At 44.2% G+C, this 22,034-nt stretch overlaps 1 protein-coding gene across 2 annotated transcripts in view; it reads left to right on the top strand.

Annotated features, from left to right (window-relative positions):
- The window catches only part of ufsp2 (ufm1-specific peptidase 2), a 186,592-nt gene that overhangs the window by 56,787 nt on the left and 107,771 nt on the right, over positions 1-22,034 (top strand). The window contains exons 2-3 of one of the 2 annotated variants that reach the window (XM_085981385.1): positions 9,625-9,703; positions 19,944-20,124. In XM_085981385.1, the coding sequence (XP_085837511.1) occupies positions 9,625-9,703; positions 19,944-20,124 (260 nt within the window). Of the gene's footprint in view, positions 1-9,624; positions 9,704-10,227; positions 10,316-19,943; positions 20,125-22,034 lie in introns of those variants that run through there. The other variant, XM_085981395.1, reaches the window with a different exon arrangement.

Here is a 22,034-nt window from a genome sequence, read left to right as displayed (position 1 = left end):
GACCTCTTCTTCAATTGAAAGCCCAGCACACAGACCTCTTCTTCAATCGAGAGCCCAGCACACTGACCACATCTTCAATTGAGCCCAGCACACTGACCTCTTCTTCAATTGAGAGCCCAGCACACTGACCTCATCTTCAATTGAGAACCCAGCACACTGACCTCTTCTTCAATCGAAAGCCCAGCACACTGACCTCTTCTTCAATCGAGAGCCCAGCACACTGACCTCTTCTTCACTCGAGAGCCCAGCACACTGACCTCTTCTTCAATCGAGAGCCCAGCACACTGACCTCTCCTTCAATCGAGAGCCCAGCACACTGACCTCTTCTTCAATCGAGAGCCCAGCACACTGACTTCTTCAATCCAGCGCCCAGCACACTGACCTCTTCTTCAATCGAGTCCCCAGCACACTGACTTCTTCAATCCAGCGCCCAGCACACTGACCTCTTCTTCAATCGAGAACCCAGCACACTGACCTCTTCTTCAATCGAGAACCCAGCACACTGACCTCTTCAGTCGAGAGCCCAGCACACTGACCTCTTCAATCGAGAGCCCAGCACACTGACCACATCTTCAATTGAGCCCAGCACACTGACCTCTTCTTCAATCGAGAGCCCAGCACACTGACCTCTTCTTCAATTGAGCCCAGCACACTGACCTCTTCTTCAATCGAGAGCCCAGCACAGTGACCTCTTCTTCAATCGAGAGCCCAGCACACTTACCTCATCTTCAATTGAGAACCCAGCACACTGACCTCTTAAATTGACAGCACAGCACACTGACCTCTTCTTCAATCGAGAGCCCAGCACACTGAGCTCCTCTTAAGTTGAGAGCCAGATGCCCAGGCCACTGACATTTTAAATTAAGTCAGATGCATGAATTTATTAGACAGTGCACGTCCAGCAGTTACAACCAGTACTTTGACTTCATCAAGTGATTGCTGAGAGTGTTGACGTGGGCAACCAAGTTATATTCACCCCCCAGTTAAATATTCACTTTGCAGCATCAGCAGATCCAACTCCACTCCACATATGTGTATAGATAGCAGTTCCACTAGTTTCATCAAGTTATTGATGTCAAATCTTTCATGAAAGGCCAGACTGAAACTGTCAATCAGCAAATCTCGTCTCTTTTTTTCTCATTCTCAGGTTTCACATTCAGTTCATTCAGGTGACTATTGATATAGGTGATAAAGAACAAATCACATTTCCAAGCTTCATTTTCAATTTGTTAGAAATTGTCCAGTTTGCCTGTTTCATCAACAAAGTCTGTGATTGGTTGCAGCTGTTTGGCAACCCTTTCCAACACTTTGCCCTGACTCAGCCAGCGTACACAGGCTAACGGGTGTCAGTCTCTTTCAGCAGCTCGAGAAACTGCTGATTTTGCACGTTCGATCAGATAAATTGGTGATTCTTACAACAATTTGAATTGCATCTTTAAACAAATCATCAGCTGCCATGTGAGCACAAAGGCTCTCACTGCGAATTATAAATTGAATGGCGATCAGCGATTGCTGTACACATCTGATTTCACTCAGATTTTTTCAGCAGTGTAACAAAGCCAGAGTTTTGACCAATCCTGGCAGATGCAACTACAATTCGCATTTATATAGCAACTTTAACATAGTAAAATGTCCTAAGGCATTTCACAGGAGTATTATCAAACAAAATTTGACACCGAGCCACATGAGATATCAGGACAAGTGATCAAAAGCTTGGTCAAAGAGGCAGGTTTTAAGGAGTGTCTAGAAGGAGGAGAGAGAGGCTTAGGGAGGGAATTCGAGAGCTTAGGGCCATGGCAGCTGAAGGCACGGCCGCCAATGGTGGAGGGGTGAAAATCGGGGTTATGCAATGCACTGATGCACCATCAGTGGGAACTAACAGATTGTCCAGATTCAACTCAAACGTCTCGATGACAATTTTTACAGCAACCAAATTGTGGGAAACGTGTGTGGTTTTTCAGTCCCATAAGTACCAACAGGTCTTTTCTCGGTTGAAAGTCTTGCTTAACAAATTGTACCCAGAACACTAACTAGGCAGTGCCATGAGTGTCACAGGATTCATCTGGTGCAAGTGAAAATGGAAGAGGATCTTTCAGCTCAGATGTCAGCTGAGATTTGGTGCTGCTGGAGTAATCCAGAAAACTATGAACAGAACTGTCTGATGACTGAACTGCAGCTCTCGAATTTTCTTCACAGTATCATTTCTGATTTTCAGTTCACAGATGTCCAGTAAAATATCCATGACTGTTACCATAATCTCTTTCACTACCTCTCCATCAGAAAAAGGCTTCTTTTTTTTTGCACCAGAATCCAAGAAGTTTCGTAACTTGCCAAAGTTAAAGATGAGAGAAATTGATTTAGAACTGTTTTCTGCTGTTGAGAGTTGATTTCAGTCAATACATTTCAGCACTCTTCTGCGAATCAAATGGAAAATTTCTGTTCAATGCAGAATGCACATGTTCGAAATGTTCCTTCATGTTTTCCACCTTATTCGGCTTTGTGCACAAAAGGCAAAGTGGTTTCTCATCACTTTCCACATCAGCGAACTGAATTTCCCATTCATCACCCAATAGTGACACTTTTTGATTGAAAGCTCCACTGGTGCATCAGTTAGCTTCCAGAAGAACTATTCACAGAAACTGTTGCTGTTTCCTGTTTTCTTGTGAAAAATGTATCCGTTTGCAAATCTGTTCAATCCTTTTTCTTTCACGAGAGGTGCCAGGCCTGCCCCTGCTCTCCATGCAGAATGCGATTGGATGCTGCTTGCACTTTGCCATGGCGTACCCCATTGTAGCTGCTCGATATTGATGGGGTTGCTTTCTTCTGCTAGCCAGGAGTGGTTGTTCGATTGGTTGAGCTGACCACGATGACAGCTGCCCTCTCCATCATGGTATTTCCATGGTGTTTTCATCTGTGTTGCTATTTTTGAAGATAACCAATAAGCAGTAACAAAAGAAATAAAGCACAATCAAAAAACATTTGCACACTCTTCTTTTCACCATGCCATTTTACCAACAAACACACAAAAAAGGGTAATGTGCACATGGATAGGGTAAATGTTCTTTCATGGAGCTGCTGGGCAACTCGAGACTGGTAGCCATTGTGGGTGTGAGAAGCGGGGCTACAAGAAAAACACTTTTTGGACTCTCCCGTTCTGCTCAGAGACTCTGAGCACGTCACCCTGCTGTGGGATCACTCGCCGTCTACATGGTGCAGGTGTGGCCAGTCTCCTTACCTAGAGAGTCTCACTCAGGTATGCAGCGGAGTGCTAAGGGCACTGCTTAATCTGTGTTGAGTTAGTCTTGTAGTTCACTGACAGCTATTATTTTTTTCCTTTTGGAACAGTTGGTGGGAGTGTGTGGATGTGCTCCAGTTTTGTTGCAGCCATTTATCAACATAATCTGTCTAGAGCCCGTAGGCCCGTGCCTTAATGTGTCCCTGCTCAGTGAGTGGGCAAGAACATGGCAGATGGAATATAATGTGGATAAATGTGAAGTTATCCACTTTGGTAGAAAAAAACAGAAAGGCAGAGTATTTCCTAAATGGTGGAAGATTGGGGAATGCAGATGCTCAAAGGGACCAGGGTGTCCTTGTACAGGAGTCACTGAAAGTGAATGTGCAGGTGCAGCAAGCCATTAGGAAGGCAAATGGTATGCTGGCCTTCATTACAAGAGGATTTGAGTACAGGAGTAAAGAAGTCTTACTTCAGTTATATAGGGCCTTGGTGAGACCACACCTGGAGTACTGTGTACAATTTTGGTCTCCTTACCGAAGGAAGGATATACTTGCCATATAGGGAGTGCAATGAAGGTTCACGAGATTGATTCCTGGGATGGCGGGACTGTCGTATGAGAAGAGATTGAGTAAACTAGGCCTTTATTCTCTTGAATTCAGAAGAATGAGAGGGGATCTCATTGAAGCATACAAAATTATTACAGAGCTTGATAGGGTGGATGCTGGGAGAATGTTTCCCTTGGCTGGGGCGTCTAGAACCAGGGGCCACAGCCTCAGGATAAAGGGTAGGCCATTCAGGACTGAGATGAGAAGACATTTCTTCACACAGAGGGTGGTGAATCTTTGGAATTCTCTACCCCAGAGGGCTGTGGAGGCTCAGTCATTGGGTATATTCAAAATCGAAGTCGATAGATTTCTGACTAGTAAAGGCATCAAGGGATATGGCGATAGGGCCGGTGAATGGAGTTGAGGCAGAAGATCGGCCATGATCTCATTGAATGGCGGAGCAGGCTCGAAGGGCCTACTCCTGCTCCTATTTCTTATGTTCTTATGCTAATCAGATGTGCAATTCGCCACATCTGGACTCCCAATTTGCCACATGTGGCTAGTAGTTAACATATTTGACAACACTGAGTTAGAGTAGAGTAAGAAAGGAGAAAGGACGTGCGGGATGGCTAATTTGAAGGTTAGAAGACACAGAAGAGGAAGGTTCTGAGGAACATTGACCATGGAAGTGTCTATATTGTTTATATAAAAGTTTCCAAAACTGGAGTCATATTTTGCTGTGTAGAAGTATTAAAATGCATGTTAATTTAGCTTAGCGTAGGAAAGTTACAAGCACCCCAAAAAGCAATTAAGTTTTTATTGCCTTCTGGAGTTATTTAGACATTTCTACATAAGACATACACAACAGTGACTTTATAAAGACAGGCCAAGTTTGTTACCCATATCACAACTGTGATGTAGCCCAGACTACATGTTCGCAACGCCACAAGAGATCAGATAGTCAATGAAAGGTTGACTAAGAGACCATAGAAGATATTGTTCAGTGCTTTATGGTGTACTGTGTGCAGTTCTAATCATTTAATTAAAGGAAGGATAATATTGCCCTGGAGATGGTACAAAGGTGAGCAATCAAGATTATGGTGAACCCGAACAAGGAAGGCTGTTCGACCCATCTTCTCTTATCATTTGGGAAAAACCAGCCCACTTATCACAACATCAGAAAAAATATTGCAGGGCTACGGGGAAAGGGCGGGGGAGTGGGACTAGCTGAGGTGCTCTTGCAGAGAGCTGGGACGGGCCGAATGGCTGCCTCCTGCGCTGTAACCATTCTATGACTTCACAAAGGGAATTCCTCATGAATATCAAGCTTTTTGTCTGAAATACCCTACCTGATGGGTGATGTGGAAGAGCAGAGTTTTTTTTGGGGGGGTGGGTTCAGGTTTACAAGCCCCACCTCCAGTAGCTAAGGCCGTAAAAATTTCATGGCAAGAGGTATAGAATATAAATGCCAACATGTAATGGTGAATGTATACAAAACCTTTGTAAGACCACAGTTGGAGTACTGTGAGATGTTTTGGGCTCCACAATAGGAAGGATGTTGAGGCAATAGAGAGGGTGCCGTGCAGAATCACTAGAATGCTGCCAGGGATGAGAAAATACAAATACAAAGAAAGACTTAGAAAAATTGGGGCTGTTTTGTTACAATATAGGAGATAAAAGAATAATTTGATGGAGCCGTTTAATATTAAGAAGATGGGGCAGAGAAGATAGAAACTAACTGTTTCCAGTGGTTGAGGGGTCTAGAATGAGGAGATATAAGATTAAATGTAAAAGAGTTAGGACAGAGAGCAGGAGAAGCTTTTTTTTTACACAGAAGGTTGTGGAGCTGTGTAATGCACTACCAGAGTTAGTGATTGAAGCAGAGACCATGTCAACTATTAAGAATAGGTTAGATAAGTGGTTGAAGGAAAGAGGGAATAAAGGGATATGGGAACTGGGCAGGCTCATGGGATTAGGACAATTGTTCATGTGGTGGATAAACACCAACATGGACTGATTGGGCTAAATGGCCTGTTTCCTTGTAGTTTAAATGTATAATAAAAGTGAAAAAAATTAATTTTAGGGGTAGGGTAGAATGAGTTGAGGCAATATGAACTAAATGGTACAATTTTAAAGGAAATGCAGGAACACAGCGACCTGGGCGTTCACACACACAAATCTTTGAAGGTGGTAGGATAAGTAGTTAACAAAGCATACGAGATCCTTGGCTTTATAAATAGAGGCACGGAATATAAAAGCACGTAAATTATACTAATCCTTTATAAATGACTGGTTTGGCCTCATTTGGAGTAGTGTGCCCAAATCTGGGGACCACACTTTAGGAAGTATGTCCAGGCCTTGGAGCGGGTACAGATGAGATTTACTTGAATGGTACCAGGGACGAGGGACTTCAGTTATGTGGCAAGACGAGAGAAGCTGGAATTATCTTAGAGCAGAGAAGGTTAAGGGGAGATTTCACAGAGGTGTTCAGAATTCTGAAGCATTTTGTTGAGTGAATAGGGTGAAACTGTTACCACTGGCAGGAGGGTCGCTATCCAGAGGGGACAGATTTAAGAACATTGACAAAAGAACCAAAGGTGAGATGAGACTTTTTTTTATGCTGCGAATTATGATGAGCTGGAAGGGTGGTGGAAGCAGATTCAGTAGTAACTTTCAGAAGGGATTTTGATAGATATTTGAAAAGGAAACATTTGCAGGGCTATTGGGAAAGAGCAAGGGAGTAGGATTAATTGGATAGCTCTTTCAAAGAGCCGGCACAGGCATAGTCGGCTGAATGGCCTCCTTCTATGCTGTAAGATTTGCCTTTTTCAAGTTTGAACCTTTGTCTTTTTGTCCTACTTACATGACGCATCTTGAAGTACTGCTCCGAATTTCTCTTTTTACATGGCTTAATATATCTTAAAAGATGTGGAACATTGTGTGTACTTTTATACAAAGTCCCCTTTCAGGCATCTCCCTTTAAAGCCAAGCAGCCAGGTTTTCCTAGTCTTTCTTCATACTTCAATCCTCTGACATTAGGTACACTCATGTTCTGTGTAAGCTGCGCTTTGTTTTGCGCAGCCTGTTTCTTTTAATGCGCAGTCCCTTTAAATTTCTGTGCATGCGTGGTATTTACAATGTAAAGGCTGGTAAGTGGCCTGCGTGGGACCTTTGAGATTACTGCGTGGCCACACACCTTAGGTGGAATATTGCTCATGGCTCTTCTCTGTACCTCATCAAAGGATTTAATATTTTCATGTATCCCAGTGACCAAAACCGGACACTACTTATGGTGTGCTTCGAACAGTACACCCTATAGTTTTGGCAGAACAATCCCTAACTTGTACTCTGTTGCTCTAACAATATAATGCATCATTCCTTTTGCTGTGTTGATTACTGTACACAGTGAGTTGAGATGTTAAGTGGCAAGTCTACTAATCATCCTCAGTCTCTTTTCATATTGTATAATCTCGCCAAGTTTGTACTTGCACTGTGAAGTACCTTACATTTACCTCTGTTGAATTTCATTTGCTGTTGCTCTGCCCATTTGGGGATAGTGTAGGAAAGTGGAGTTGAGATAGAAGATCAGTCATGATCTTATTGAATGGCGGAGCAGGCTTGAAGGGCCAAATGGCCTACTCCTGCTCCTAGTTCTTATGTTCTTATAGGTTTTATCTAGTTTATTCTGTAAGTTCCTGGTTGCATCATCAGATGGGTGACTCCCCTCCCCAGTTTAGTTGAGCTTCTGAATCCCAATTATTAATGCAAACGAGTTAGACTGATTGGGCACTTTATTCTGTATTCCCCATTCCTCCTATCACACACTCTTCCCTCCCCCCCGGTATGTCTCTTCTAACAAGTAACAGATACTTTTTTTCTTTAGGCAATTTCTTAGCCTTATGCGCAAGTTTTAAATTCTTATCCTTGTTTTCAAATCCCTCCATGGCCTCGCTCCTCCCCTATCTCTGTAATCTCCTACAACACTCCTCCAATTCTGGCCTCTTGAGCATCCCTGATTTTAATCGCTCCACCATTGGCAGCTGTGCCTTCAACTGCCAAGGCCCTAAGCTCTGGAATTCCTTCCCTAGACCTCTCCGTCTCTCTTTCCTCCTTTAAGACACTGCTTAAAACCTACCTCTTTGACCAAGCTTTTCATCATCTGCCGTATTATCTCCAGTTCTGATGAAAGGTCTGTGATGAAATATATGCCTTCATCAGCCCTTGTGTTTTACCTGCTTTGTATTGTGTGTACTGCCCCCTTTTTCCTATTGTGTGTATTGGCTACGCCCCTGTCTTTTGTCATATAAAGGTCTCAAGAGCTGTATGAGTCATTCTATCAGACGAACTCGATGTGTAAAGACCTGCAATGTTCTTAGTGATTATAAGCCTTTAGTTGAATCCTTTAAACTCCTTGTCTTTGAGTTATCGATGGCACATCAAGGTCATCGACCTGAAACGCTAACTCTGTTTCTCTCTCCACAGATGTTACCTGACTTGCTGAGCATTTCAAGCATTTCCTGTTTTTATTTTTGTAATATCTCCTTATGTGGCTTGGTGTCAAATCTAGGCTGACACTCCAGCCAGTGCCGTCTTTCGGATGAGACGTTAAACTGCTCTCTCAGGTGGACGTAAAAGATCCTATGGCACTATTTCGAAGAAGAGCAGGGGAATTACCCCAGGTGTCCTGGCCAACATTTATCCCTTAATCAACATCACTAAAAACAGATGATCTGGTCATTATCACATTGCTGTTTATGGGAGCTTGCTGTGTGCAAATTGCCTGCTGCATTTCCCTCATTACAACAGTGACTACACTTCAAAAAGTACTTCATTGGCTGTAAAGTGCTTTGGGACGTCTGGTGGTCGTGAAAGGTGCTATATAAATGCAATGGTGTGGAGATGCCGGTGTTGGACTGGGGTGGACAAATGTAAGAAGTCACACAACACCAGGTTATAGTCCAACAGTTTTATTTGAAATCACAAGCTTTCGGAGCGCTGCTCCTTCGTCAGGTGAAGTGGAGAGATGCATAAAGACACAGCTTATATAGTCAGAGAATAATGCCAGATGATTACAGGTAATCTTTCTAACTGCCATTTATCACACCTCGGCAGAGAGATAATCACAGCAATCAAAGGTGTGAATGGTGTCCAAACAGGTCAGTCAGGAAAATATTACATCAAAGAACAATGAGGTTGGGTCACAAGGGGTCAAATGTTGCAGATGCTGGGGTCTGTATGAAAAACAACAGACAAACAAACATTTTTTTTGCTGGAAATCACAGCAGGTCCGGCCGCATCTGTGTAGAGAGAACAAGCCAACGATGACTCGAGTCTGGATGACCCTACGTCAGGTGGGGTTACATGTAGCGTGACATGAACCCAAGATCCCGGTTGAGGCCGTCCTCATAAGTGCGGAACTTGGCTATCAGTTTCTGCTCTACGATTTTGCGTTGTCGTGTGTCTCGAAGGCCGCCTTGGAGAATCCACTTTACCTGACGAAGGAGCAGCGCTCCGAAAGCTTGTGATTTCAAATAAAACTGTTGGACTATAACCTGGTGTTGTGTGACTTCTTACATATAAATGCAAGTTTTTCTTCTATGTATAAGTTTCTAATTCTCAAAAATAACCTACCCAGTGATGTCAAGCAGGTCTTTGAGGTCAAGGAACACTGAAGCTGGCTTCCTCAAAGCTTATGAAGCTCCATCTAATAGTAAAAGTGTGCAGCTGCAGGCAAAACCGAGTCAGAGAATGGTGATGCCCAAATAAGGAATGCGCAATATACACAGAAAATGTAATACATTATATAGACAGATAGATTAATTTGTTTCAATCAATTTATTTCAGCTGCCACTTGATTCTGAAAATTTGTTGTTTCGAATAAAGGGGGGAATTAATTTGGATGGAGTCCTCAACAAAACAGATGGTGAGTAAATTACTTATTAGATCCATTTTAAATAAATGTATTTATTATTCAAAGGGGAATTTTTTGTATCATTGAATAATCTAGAATTTTAACACCTCTTGGGTGATGAGATTTTGCGTGCTAAGAGAACTTTGTTATTTTTAACTCAGATTACCAGCTGTTCTGGAGAATTCCAATCTTCGGGCTAGCCATTTTTCAAAGTTTTTAGCTGGAATACTGTGTATTTTTTTAAATTTGCCCTTATGAGCAACCTCATTCGTCAACAATGATCATGTGTCCTTTCTAATTGAGTGACAGTCTCGCAATCTCATTGCCCAATAATAATCGTATGAAGATTCTATTCCTGCCATTGGTTTTCTTGGTTGCATCTAATCATGTTATTGACTTGATTGTTTGATTGATGAGGCTCTGGATCAGTGCTTGTAATGGCCGATCAGTTGAGATTGGGAATTCAGCAGGTGCCTGGCTCAGAAGTTCATAAGAACATAACAATATTTCAACTCACCCAGACTTACCGCCAACAGCATCTTGAACTCCTTTAACAGAAAATGCTGGAAACACACAGCAGGTCAATCAGCATCTCTGGAGAGAGCAGACAAGTTCACATTTCGGGTGAGGACTCTTTCAAAACTCCTTTAACACCTTTGACCTTGACTACTGAGGACTCTGCCACTTTAAGTGGAGCAAAGGGTGAGATGCATAGGAAGCTAGATTTGGAAGACCAAATGACATAGAATGCGACGCACCGACTCAAAAAACATTTTGTCTAATTATTTATTTTAAATGACAGGTTATGTTCAGATGAAGAAGGCCCTGTTACATTGTTGGCTTTTTCCTAACACTTTAACCTTGTGTAAATGGCTGCACAGCAGTATTCTGCTGTGCAGCCCTGGTCTAATATTAACCCCCATCATGGATAATTGCTTACCTATTCTTCTGTCAGACTGGACAATAAGGGCTGGATTTTCCAAGCCCCGTGGAGACGAGAGTGGTGGGAAAATTGCAGAATCGGGGGGCACGAATCATCCTGCCCCCAACCCGCCTCCGTGCCAATGTCCCAGGAAGCGGGTATCCGACCTGTGCTGGGAGCCGCCTCCCCGAGGCAGGAAGGGGATTAATGCCAATTAACTGCCTGTTAACAGGTAGTTAACAGGCAGTTTTTTGCCTAATCCCTATTTTTAGCCCTGAAGTGTGGGCTGTCCGACGGCTCCGAACCACGCCAAGTTAGCGAGGCGGCGCGTCGGTCTGAAGGGGTTGGAGGGGTCGAGATGTGTGATGGGTGCATGTGTGCAGAGGTAAGTGTGTGAGGTAAGTGTAAAGTGTTTTAATAAGTTTTACTTACCTTTACTTTCTCCTGCAGGCTTCCTCCCTTCAGTTCTGTCCCTCAGTTCACCAGCACAGAAAGCAGAATGGCCGCTGAAATGTCAGAATCTGCAGCATTCTGCTTTCTGGTCTGGAGAGATCTCTAACTGAGTCCGAATAGAAGGACTCAAATTAGAAGACAGATTGTCAGTGTTTATAGCTTCACAGAGCTGTCAAACGCTGATTTTTCATCTGTCAAAAGCTCTTGACAGATGAAATGTCAATCACTGACGTCACCAGTAACCAGGTGTCCCTTAATTGGCCTGCTGAGCTCGCTGGGCGGGCTTAACAAGGTCAATCAAGGGAAAATAGCGTGGGTTGGCCACAAGTCGATGGAGGCAGGACTACAACCCAAATAGTGGGAGTCCCGCCTCCATCATGTCTGTTGTATCCGTGTGCTAATAGAGACACTGAAGGCAGGAGTTAGTTTCACAGGTGTTTACTGAACAAAGTCTGGAGGTGAACTAACTGATACAACACAATATACAGGCTTATATAGCCCGAGTGGCCATTACCGGCATTACAGTACACAGGGGGCTCTTAAAGGCACATACACTACAATTCCTCCCCTTTTAGCCAACCAGTACATAATATTTTAAGTAATCATTAATTACATGTTACAAGAACAATAATCTACACATTGCTGCAGTTAATCAATTATACGTCAGTCTCTCTGGAGGCTTCCTGACTCGGTCCGGATAACGCCTCGGTGGTGTAGTAGTTTCTGGTGGTGTAGTAGGTTCTTTTGGCAAGGCTGATTCGGCTTGAATGCCAGTGTTGGGTTCATCTGGTTCCAGTACCACTGGATCGGAGGTAGATACTATGGGTATCTCTACTTCATCATTAGGCGTATAGAGTTGTGGTGTAGGTTGTCCCTTTTCGGATGACTCTATGATCTGGTCAGCATGGCGCCTTATTATGCTTTCTCCAATGTCCACGGTATATATCAGCAGTCCTAGTCGTGTGCAAATAGTTCCAGGCTGCCATTTCTCGGTCCGGTAGTACCGGGCCAAAACTTGTTGACCTATCTGGAAGGTTCTAGTTGGCCTTTCATTCATGCCTTGAAATTGCCGGTTCTCCACGTCCCTTCTGATGTTTGGCTTGATCAAATCCAGCCAGCATCTTAGGCTTCTATTAAAGAACTTCATGGCGGGAGTTTGGTTTGTAACCATATGTGTTGCATTCCTGTATGCAAACAAGAAGTTATCTACCTTATGCTGAAGTTTTATGTCTTCATTACCCATGGCCTTTATGGCCTTCTTGAAGGTCTGGACAAACCTTTCAGCCAATCCATTGGTGGCGGGATGGTATGGGGCGGACGTGTAGTGCTTAACCCCATTGTTTTTTAATAACTTCCTGAATTCTTCGGACACAAATTGCGGTCCATTATCAGAACAGATCTGTTCAGGCAGCCCATTCCTGGCAAATATGGTCCTTAATACTGTGATGTTTTTTTCCGTGGTGGTGGAGGACATCTTTATTACCTCCGGCCACTTGGAGTGTGCATCAACCGCGATTAAGAACATTGAGTCCATAAATGGACCAGCAAAGTCGATGTGTACCCTTTGCCATGGAGATGAGGGCCACTCCCATGGATGTAGAGGGGCTTGTGGTGGAGCGTTTTGGACCTTCTGGCATCCTAGGCAGCTCTTGGTCATTTCTTCGATGTCTCCATCGATACCTGGCCACCATACAAACGCCCTGGCTAGGTTCTTCATTTTCACGCCACCCAGATGCCCCTCGTGAAGCTCCTTTAGCACTTTATCCTGGAGTTTGGGTGGAATCACCACTCTGGATCCACACATCAAGGTTCCTCGGCACACTGACAGCTGTTCTCTTCTTTGCGAGAATGCTGGCAACAGTGGTTCGCCATGTGCTGGCCATCCCTTCACTGTTAAATCGTAGACCCGTGAGAGAGTCGGGTCATTTCTCGTTTCCCTTTCAATGGCAGAATTTGTCACTGGTAGACATTCCACTATGGTAGAGTGGAACATCTCCACTGGGTCTACTGTAGGTGCCTCTTCTACCGTTGGCAATGGTAGGCGCGATAAACCGTCAGCATTCCCATGCTGTTTTGATCCTTTGTATTCTATGTCATATTGGTGTGCCCCTAGAAAAAGGGACCACCTCTGTAGCCTTTGCGCTGTCATAATGGGAACACCCTTTTTAGGGTTGAATATGGAGATGAGGGGTTGATGGTCAGTCAACAAGGTAAATTTTTGTCCGTGTAGGTAATGGTTGAATTTCTTCACTCCCCATACCAGGCTGAGTGCTTCCCTGTCGATTTGGGCATAGTTACGCTCAGCTGAGTTCAATGAGCGTGACGCAAAAGCTATCGGCCGTTCCGAGCCATCAGGGAATCTATGCGATAATACCGCTCCTACGCCATAAGGGGATGCATCGCACGCCAGTCTGATTGGCAGTGATGGGTTGTAATGAGCCAAAACTTCCTTGGACGTGATTAAGTCTTTGCATTTATGGAAGGCACGTTTACAGTCTTCGCTCCATTTCCAAATTACTCCTGTTTGTAGCAGTTCATTAAGAGGGTGCAGAAGAGTTGATAAGTTCGGTAAAAATTTATGATAGTAATTTATCAATCCCAGGAATGACCTTAATTGTGAGACATTTTCAGGTGCTGGGGCTTTTATGACCGCTTCAATTTTTTCAGGTGACTTATGCAACCCTTCCTTATTAATTATGTGGCCACAATATGATATTTGTTTCTGGAAAAATTCGCACTTGGGGCGATTTGCTCGTAGGCCCCGTTCTCTCAGCCTAGTGAGCACCTGCTCCAAATTGGCAAGGTGCTCGTTGTCGTTTTCTCCTGTTACAAGGATGTCGTCTAGGTAACATTGGACTTGCTCCATAGCTCTTTGCCAGATAGCTGGAGCTGATGCTACTCCGAAAACCGGTCGATTGTACTGGTACAGGCCTTTGTGTGTATTTATCGTGAGATACTTTTTAGAGGCCTCTTCAACCTCCATCTGTAGATATGCCTGTGCCAAGTCAATTTTGGTGAAACGTTTCCCTCCGGATAGTGAGGCGAAAATATCTTCTATCCTCGGAAGAGGATACTGTACCGTGTGAAGGACCGGGTTTACAGTCACCTTGAAGTCTCCACAGATGCAAATTTTTCTCTGTTCATCAGATTTATCATTATTCAACGTTTTCTTCATGACCGGGATGATGGGTGTTGCCCACTCGCTCCAATCTATCTTGGATAATACGCCTGCCTTTTCCAAATTCTCCAGCTCTGCCTCGACTGCTGGACGAATTGCGTATGGCACCGGCCTTGCCTTAAAAAACTTGGGAATTGCCGCATCTTCCACTTTTATTGAGGCGGTGATGCCTTTCAAGGTTCCTAGTTTCTCTTGAAACACTTCCTTGGCGTTGGCCAAGATGGCTTTTAATCGTTCAGGTATGACGTCAGCATCATTTTTTTTCTTACTGGCCACCGTCAGTGCCTGAATGGAGTGCCAGTCTAAACGTATCTTCCTGATCCATTCACGTCCCAACAGCGGTGGACCACCATCTTGTAGAACGTATAAATACAACTTCCGTATTTCCTTGCCGTTGTATACAACAGGCACCCTTATTTTTCCTTTGGGGTATACTTTCTGCCCCGTATATGTTTTCAATATAATGGATGTGTCTTTTAAAGGTATATGTGGAAATAGCCGCTCGTAATCCCGTCGATTTATGACGGTCAGAGCTGATCCTGTATCTAGCTCCATTTTAACTGGGGACCCTGCTATCGTGAGGGTAACCCAAATGGTCTGGTAATCTTCTTTGGCAATTACATTATGTAATTTGAGACAGCTTAGTCTCTTGTTTCCGGAGTCGCTATCGCTCTTCTGGTCTTCGGAGCTACTGTCCGTCATCATTTGTACCTTTTCTTTATTGATTTTTTTTTTCCTGTCCGTGGATTTTTTTTGTCCAGATCGGCATACCCGTGCAATGTGTCCAATCTTTCCACATTGCCGACATGCTTTGTCCTTGAACCAGCAGTCCCTCTGGTCATGGGTGGATCTGCCGCAGCGATAACATCTCTCAAAACCCTGTGTCATTTCATGGGTGCCGAAGTCCTGTGTCTTTTGCTGTATCTCTGCAGCTCCTCTTGCGGCTGCTTCGTATGATACAGCCATACTGAAAGCCTTGTCCAGTGTCAAATCTTTCTCAGAAAGCAGCCTTTTCTGTGTTCCTTCACTTAGGAGACCGCAGACGAATTTGTCTCGAAGAGAATCTGCCAGTCCTGCCCCGAATTGGCAGTGCTTTGATAGCTTTCTTAATTCGGTGAGGTAATCAGCATTACTTTCATTCTTGTGCTGATTCCTCTTGAAGAATTTGAATCGTTCCGCTATCAGCAGCGGTGTTGGGTTTAAGTACTCCTGTAGGGTATGAATAATTTCCTTAAAATTCTTGTCCTTTGGTTTGGCTGGAGTGATTAAGTTTCGTAACAGCCCGTATGTCTTTGCGCCCATTAGATTTAGAAGTACTGACGCCTTTTTATCATTTTCTATTCCATTTGCTGTGCAATATACCTCCACTCTTTCCACATATGTGGTCCAATCCTCTATATCGTTATCAAAAGCATCAATATTGCCAGCCTTAGGCATCTTGGAAAAAAAATGGCGCTTCCCGCGCTTTCCTTTCTTTCCTGCAGAAAAAATATGGCGCTCCCCGCGCTTTCCCGCCGCTGCTGACAACGCTGTTTTCCGCGGTTTTTAAAATTTTTTATTTACAGGTGGAGACTCGTTCCCGCCGGACTCTCTGGGACTTTTCCCCCCCTCTGCTAGGTCCGAACGCCGACCTGCTTTGCAGCGCCGGCCGTCTCCCGAGTGCTCCCCCCCGTCTGTTTCTGTTTGCCTCCGCCTTCGCTGCTTGGCCTCGCTGCAGAGCCAGCCGATGGAGCCCCAGCCCGCCGCCCAGGAAGGATTATTGCAGTACCTGCCACCAGCTCGGCTAGCTGGTGAAACCACAGTTTTTTTTTCTTGCTTTTCTTCGACTTTGGACGTCTGAGGAATCGATGTCCTTGCGGTGCTGCCGAATTGCAGGTAAGTCCGTTTCCAATTCGTCGCCACTGTTGTATCCGTGTGTTAATAGAGACACTGAAGGCAGGAGTTAGTTTCACAGGTGTTTACTGAACAAAGTCTGGAGGTGAACTAACTGATACAACACAATATACAGGCTTATGTAGCCCGAGTGGCCATTACCGGCATTACAGTACACAGGGGGCTCTTAAAGACACATACACTACAATGTCCCCATTGACAAAATCCAGCCCAGAGTGTCATACAGACCAGATTATCCAGGGTAAATTACTGTGTTTTAAAATAAAGTGATGTACAAAAGTAAATGGATATTGGCAAAATACTAAACAGCAGCATATTGCATACTTGGGAGAGTACTGAAATCTATCAACACGGTGTTAATATACCTTTTTCAAAAAGCTATCTTTTTATTGTTTGTTTGAATGTATTAGCACCTTTGGGTGAATCAGCTGAGCATTTTCTTGGTGCACATTCCAGAGTTTTGAAATTCCTTTCAAGATAATATGTTACACATAGAATATGTGAATCTCATGCACCTGTGGAACCTAATATCTTTCCCAGACTAAACACTAGTAGCAGTTACTGATCTTGTGGAATCGTTCTGTTGTAAAAAGCCTTTTTTTTTTAAATCAAAGAAAGAACAAATTTCTATAGTGACTTTCACATCCTCAAGACGCTAAAAGCGCTTCAGAGGCAATGAAGTACTTTTGAAGTGTATTCACTGTAATGTAGGGAAACATGGAAGCCAGTATGTGCACAGCAAGGTCCCATAAACAGCAATGAGATAAATGACCAGATCATTTGTTTTAGTGATGCTGGTTAAAGGATAAATGTTGGCCACGGTACTGGAAGAATACTCCTGCTCTTCTTTGAATAGTGCCAAAGGATCATTCACATCCTAAGAGATGGGGTCTTGGTTTAACGTCTTATCCGAAACCATGCTGGACTGTAGTGGCAACCTACATTTCTGGAATGGGGCCTGAACTTCTGACTTAGAGGCGAGTGCCACCACTGAACCAAGGCTGATGCCAAGTCTTCACACTTTAGCAGGCTGTCATCCTACTGAACTCCACAAATAAACTCTAAAGCCTGCACATCTGCCAATGCACTTTATTATGGTTATATTTATGTTAATATACTACAAGCCAAATGTATGTTGAATGTTTAAATGTCTTAATCCAAATGTACACTCTCGGGAGCCGCAAGCCTACATTTCGTTGTACTGCACTTGTGCACTAACAATGACAATAAAAGTTGATTTGATTTGATAATGGGAGAGTGGGCAGCAGTAATTGTTCAGTTTCAGCATTTTTCTCCAGACTGTTCAGACATGATCACAACTAGAAATTATATAGTCTGTCAAAAGCTGCATCCATTAACATTTTAAGCATGCTGTCTGACCAGCTAATTCATGCAGATGGAATATCTCTGTCCAGCATTTTGTCATTAATGAAATGAGCAGCCTCCATTTTAAACCTGTCTACTTAAAATGATTAAAGCTAATGATAGACATTCCTATTTTGTCACAGGTTCTTGGCTCCATTTTATATCTTTCCAGATTATCAACCCCATGGCCATGCTGCTCTCTCCCTTACTTCCTCTCAACTCTGTAAACTTCTCAATCTTAGGTCAATTTGATACCTTCCAGAATAAGTATTTGAAGATTAGAAATCTTTTATATGGTGCTTGCTTGTTAAACTCTGGTGCAGCAGCACAGCATTCTAGCTTTTGATGCACATGTGACTTTTCCAAAAAAATCGAATTTGCCACTTGCAAAGCTACCTGTTAACAGGCAGTTAATTGGCACTAATCCCTTCCCGCCTCGGGTCGGCGGGTCCCAGTGCGGGGCGGGTACCCGCCTCCCTTGAAACCTACGTGGAGGCGGGATGGTGTCGGGACCCTCGATTCGGGATTTTTGCCCCCCGCACGCCTGAAAGCCCGCCTCACGGCAAACTGAAAATCTGGCCCTACACGTTCCACATGTACGCTGATGACACCTAGCTCTACCTCACCACCGCCTCTCTCAACCCTACCACTGTCTCTGATTTGCCACACTGTACTGGATGAACAGAAATTTCTTCCAGCTAAATATTGGGCAGACCAAAGTCATTGGGCTAGATTTTCGGGGAGCCATCAGGCAGGGTTTTAGGCGTGTCGGGGGGGGGGGGGGAATCCCGAATTCGGGGGTCCCGACACCATCCCGCCCAAAACCCCGCCCCACGTAAGTTTCAGGGGCGGCGGGTACCCGCCCCGCACTGGGACCCGCCGAAACCAGGCGGGAAGGGATTAGTGCCAATTAACTGCCTGTTAACAGGTAGTTAACAGGCAGTTTTTAGCCTAATCCCTATTTTGAGGGGTGTCGTGTGGGTTTCCCGACGGCTCCAAACCACGCCAGGTTGGAGCGTCGGGTTGAAGGAGTTGGAGGGGTCACGATGTCGGTGTTCAGGTGAATGATGGGTGCATGAGTGTAAAGGTAAGTGTGCTTGGTGTGTCTAAAGTGTGTAAAGAACTTTTACTTACCTGTACTTACCTTAACAGCCTTTCTTCCTGTAGCCGTCGGGAGCCCATCAGTCAGCCGGAACTTAAAGCTGAACGGCTGCGATCTGTCAAAAGCGACAGCCTTCAGCTTTGAGTGCCGGTGACAGTTCTAACTGAGTCTGTGCAGAATGACTCATGTTAGAAATCAGAGTGTAAGTGTTTGACAGCTTCAAACAGCTGTAAAACACTGATATTTCATCTGTCAAGATCTCTTGACAGATGAAGTTGCAGTCTGTGACATCACCTGTTGCCGGGTGGCCCTTAATTGGCCTGCTGAACATGCTGGGCGGGCTCAACAAGGTCAATCAAGGGAAAATCGCGCAGATTGGCCGGACGTCGAAGTAGGCGGGTCAGAAACCCGAAAGGGGAAGTCCCGCCTTCTTCCCGACAGGTTCGGCAAAATCTACCCCATTGTCTTCGGTCCCCGCCACAAACTTCATTCCCTAGTCACCGACTCCATCTCTCTCTCTGGCCACTGTCTGACGCTGAAACAGACTGCTCGCAACCCTGGTGTCGTATTTGACCTCTGAGCTTCCGACCACATATCCGCTCCATCACCAAGACCATCTGCACCCACCACCGTAACATCGCCTGACTGTGCCCTTCCTCAGCTCATCTGCTGCTGAAACCCTCATCCATGCCTTTTTTGCCTCTAGATTTGACTAGTCCAATTCTCTCCTGGCCGGCTTCCCATCCCTACATAAACTTGAGCTCATTCAAAACTCTGCTGCCCGTATACTAACTTGCACCAAGTCCTGTTTACCCATCACTCCAGTGCTCGCTGACCTACATTAGCTCCCAGTCCAGCAATCTCTCGATTTTTAAAATTCTCATCCTTATTTTCCAATCTATCCCTATCTCTGTAACCTCCTTCAGCTCTACAACCCTCTGAGATCTCTGTGCTCCTTGAATTCTGGCCTCTTGTGCATCCTCGATTTTAATTGCTCCACCATTGGTGGCCTTGCCTTCAGCTGTCTAGGCCCTCAGCTCTGGAATTCCCTCCCTAAACCTCTCCGCCTCTCTACCTCTCTTTCCTCCTTTAAGATGCTCCTTAAAAGCTACCTCTTCTGTCCTAATATCTCCTTATGTGGCTCGGTGTTAAATTTTGTTTGCTAATGCTCCTGTGAAGAGCCTTGGGATGTTTTACTATGTTAAAGACAATATATAAATGCAAATTGTTGTTGATGTTTGTCACTTAACAGAAACACTATGAAAGACATGCTGTAAGTATGAATATTGGGGTCTACAGCACTACTAACATATATTACTTTTTTCTTCATTGAAATCAGAAAATGGAATTAAAGCAGGCCTTTCAGAAGCCATTAACAATCTCATTAGAAAGGTGAATTCACAGGCTTTCGTCTTATTTGGTTTGGAGAGTTCTCTATATATGTGGCCTAAATCCTACACCAGCACACTGACTGCAGATCTGCAAGAGAACACTATCAAAGCCATCTTAAAATTTGTTCCGTAAGTAGCAGAATGGAATGTGTTAAGTGTTGGAGCATGTTTTTAGGGCCGGCACTGATTGTCACTCGGATTTCAATAACACGTATGGTGTGGATGTTAAATTTCCAATATCCATTTCAGTTGAATATCTAGTTTTTCAAATACTGGTTTTATCCTTCCAATTTTGAGCTATATAATATTCTAAGCTGTATAACAGTAAAATGAAGTACTGGTGGTCACAAATATGTTCCAGGTGGTGCTATCAGTAATTTGAGATGATGAATTACAAATATCACACAAGAACGGTATTGCCCAACATCACCTTTATTGGCTTGTGTATTTCCCTATTTGCGTAACCTCCTCCAGCCGTACAACCCTCAGAGATCTCTGTGCTCTTCCAATTCTGGCCTCTTGTGTATCCCTGATTTTCATCGCTCCACCTTTGGCAGCCCTGCGTCCAGCAGCCTAGGGCCAAAGCTCTGAAATTCCCTCCCTAAACCTCACCGCCTCTCTCGCTTCGTTTAAGATGCTCCTTAAAATCTACCTCTTTGACCAAGCTTTTGGTCACCTGTCCTAATATCTCTTATGTGGCTCAGTCTCAAATTTTGTTTGATAACTATGTTAAAGGCACTATGTAAATGCAAATTATTGCTGTGTGATTTTACTTTTGGAATATAATAAGTAGCAATATGCTAAATAAGTTTAGTGACACGTTGAATGGCAAACCAATGAAGAAAGCAAAGCCGCTTGCTTGGACAATATTTTGCTGTTTTCCGACCTTGGCCATTAAGGTCCTTTTTACATAGAAACATAGAAGATAGGAGCCGGAGTAGGCCATTCGGCCCCTCGGACCTGCTCCGTCATTCAATGAGATCATGGCTGATCATCCAAATTCAGTACCCTGTCCCTGCCTTCTCCCCCTATCCCTTGATCCCTTTAGCCTTAAGAAATATATCTAACTCCTTCTTGAATATATTTAATGAATTGGCCTCCACTGCCTTCTGTGGCAGAGAATTCCACAGGTTCACCACTCTCTGGGTGAAGAAATTCCTCCTCATTTCTGTCCTAAATGGCTTACCCCTTATCCTTAGACTGTGACCCCTGGTTCTGGACTCCCCGGCCTTCGGGAACATCCTTCCTGCATCTAGTCTGTCTAGTCCTGTTAGAATTTTATAAGTTTCAATGAGATCCCCTCTCATTCTTCTAAACTCCAGCGAGTATAAGCCCAATCGACCCAATCTCTCCTCATACGTCATTCCTGCCATCCCAGGTATCAGTCTGGTGAATCTTCGCTGCACTCCCTCCATGGCAAGAACGTCCTTCCTCAGATAAGGCGACCAAAACTGCACACAATACTCAAGTTGTGGTCTCACCAAGGCCCTGTACAACTGCAGCACGACATCCTTGTTCCTGTACTCAAACCCTCTCGCTACGAAGGCCAACATACCATTTGCCGCCTTAACTGCCTGCTGCACCTGCATGCTTACCTTCAGCGACTGGTGCACAAGGACACCCAGGTCTCGTTGCACTTCCCCTTCTCCCAATCTATTGCCGTTCAGATAGTAATCTGCCTTCCTGTTTTTGCCACCAAAGTGAATAACCTCACATTTATCCACATTATACTGCATCTGCCATGCATCTGCCCAATAACCCAACCTGTCCAACAAATAATATTCAATTAAGCTTCAATAGTTTGTTGATTAGTAGTCAAAATAATCTGTGCTTTGTGTGTATAGCTGTACTGGGTAATAGAGTGATCTGGTTTGTAATATTGAAGCAAACAGCCACTGTGATGCTGCGAACAGCTAGCAGCAATTTCAAAATTCTGGCTGGCCTGATGGAAAAACTGGCCAGGTAGCCACCATGGTTGAAAAGATATTTAAAACTTTAGACAAATCAATCCATTCATAACTCTGCTGAGTAAAGAAATT

The sequence above is a fragment of the Somniosus microcephalus genome, chromosome 1, assembly GCF_052327205.1.
Source record: "Somniosus microcephalus isolate GS21.2 chromosome 1, FLI_Smic_1.0, whole genome shotgun sequence".
Lineage (NCBI taxonomy): Eukaryota > Metazoa > Chordata > Chondrichthyes > Squaliformes > Somniosidae > Somniosus > Somniosus microcephalus.
The sequence above is the reverse complement of the archived record's forward strand: the minus strand, read 5'-3'. Positions and strand labels throughout refer to the sequence as shown.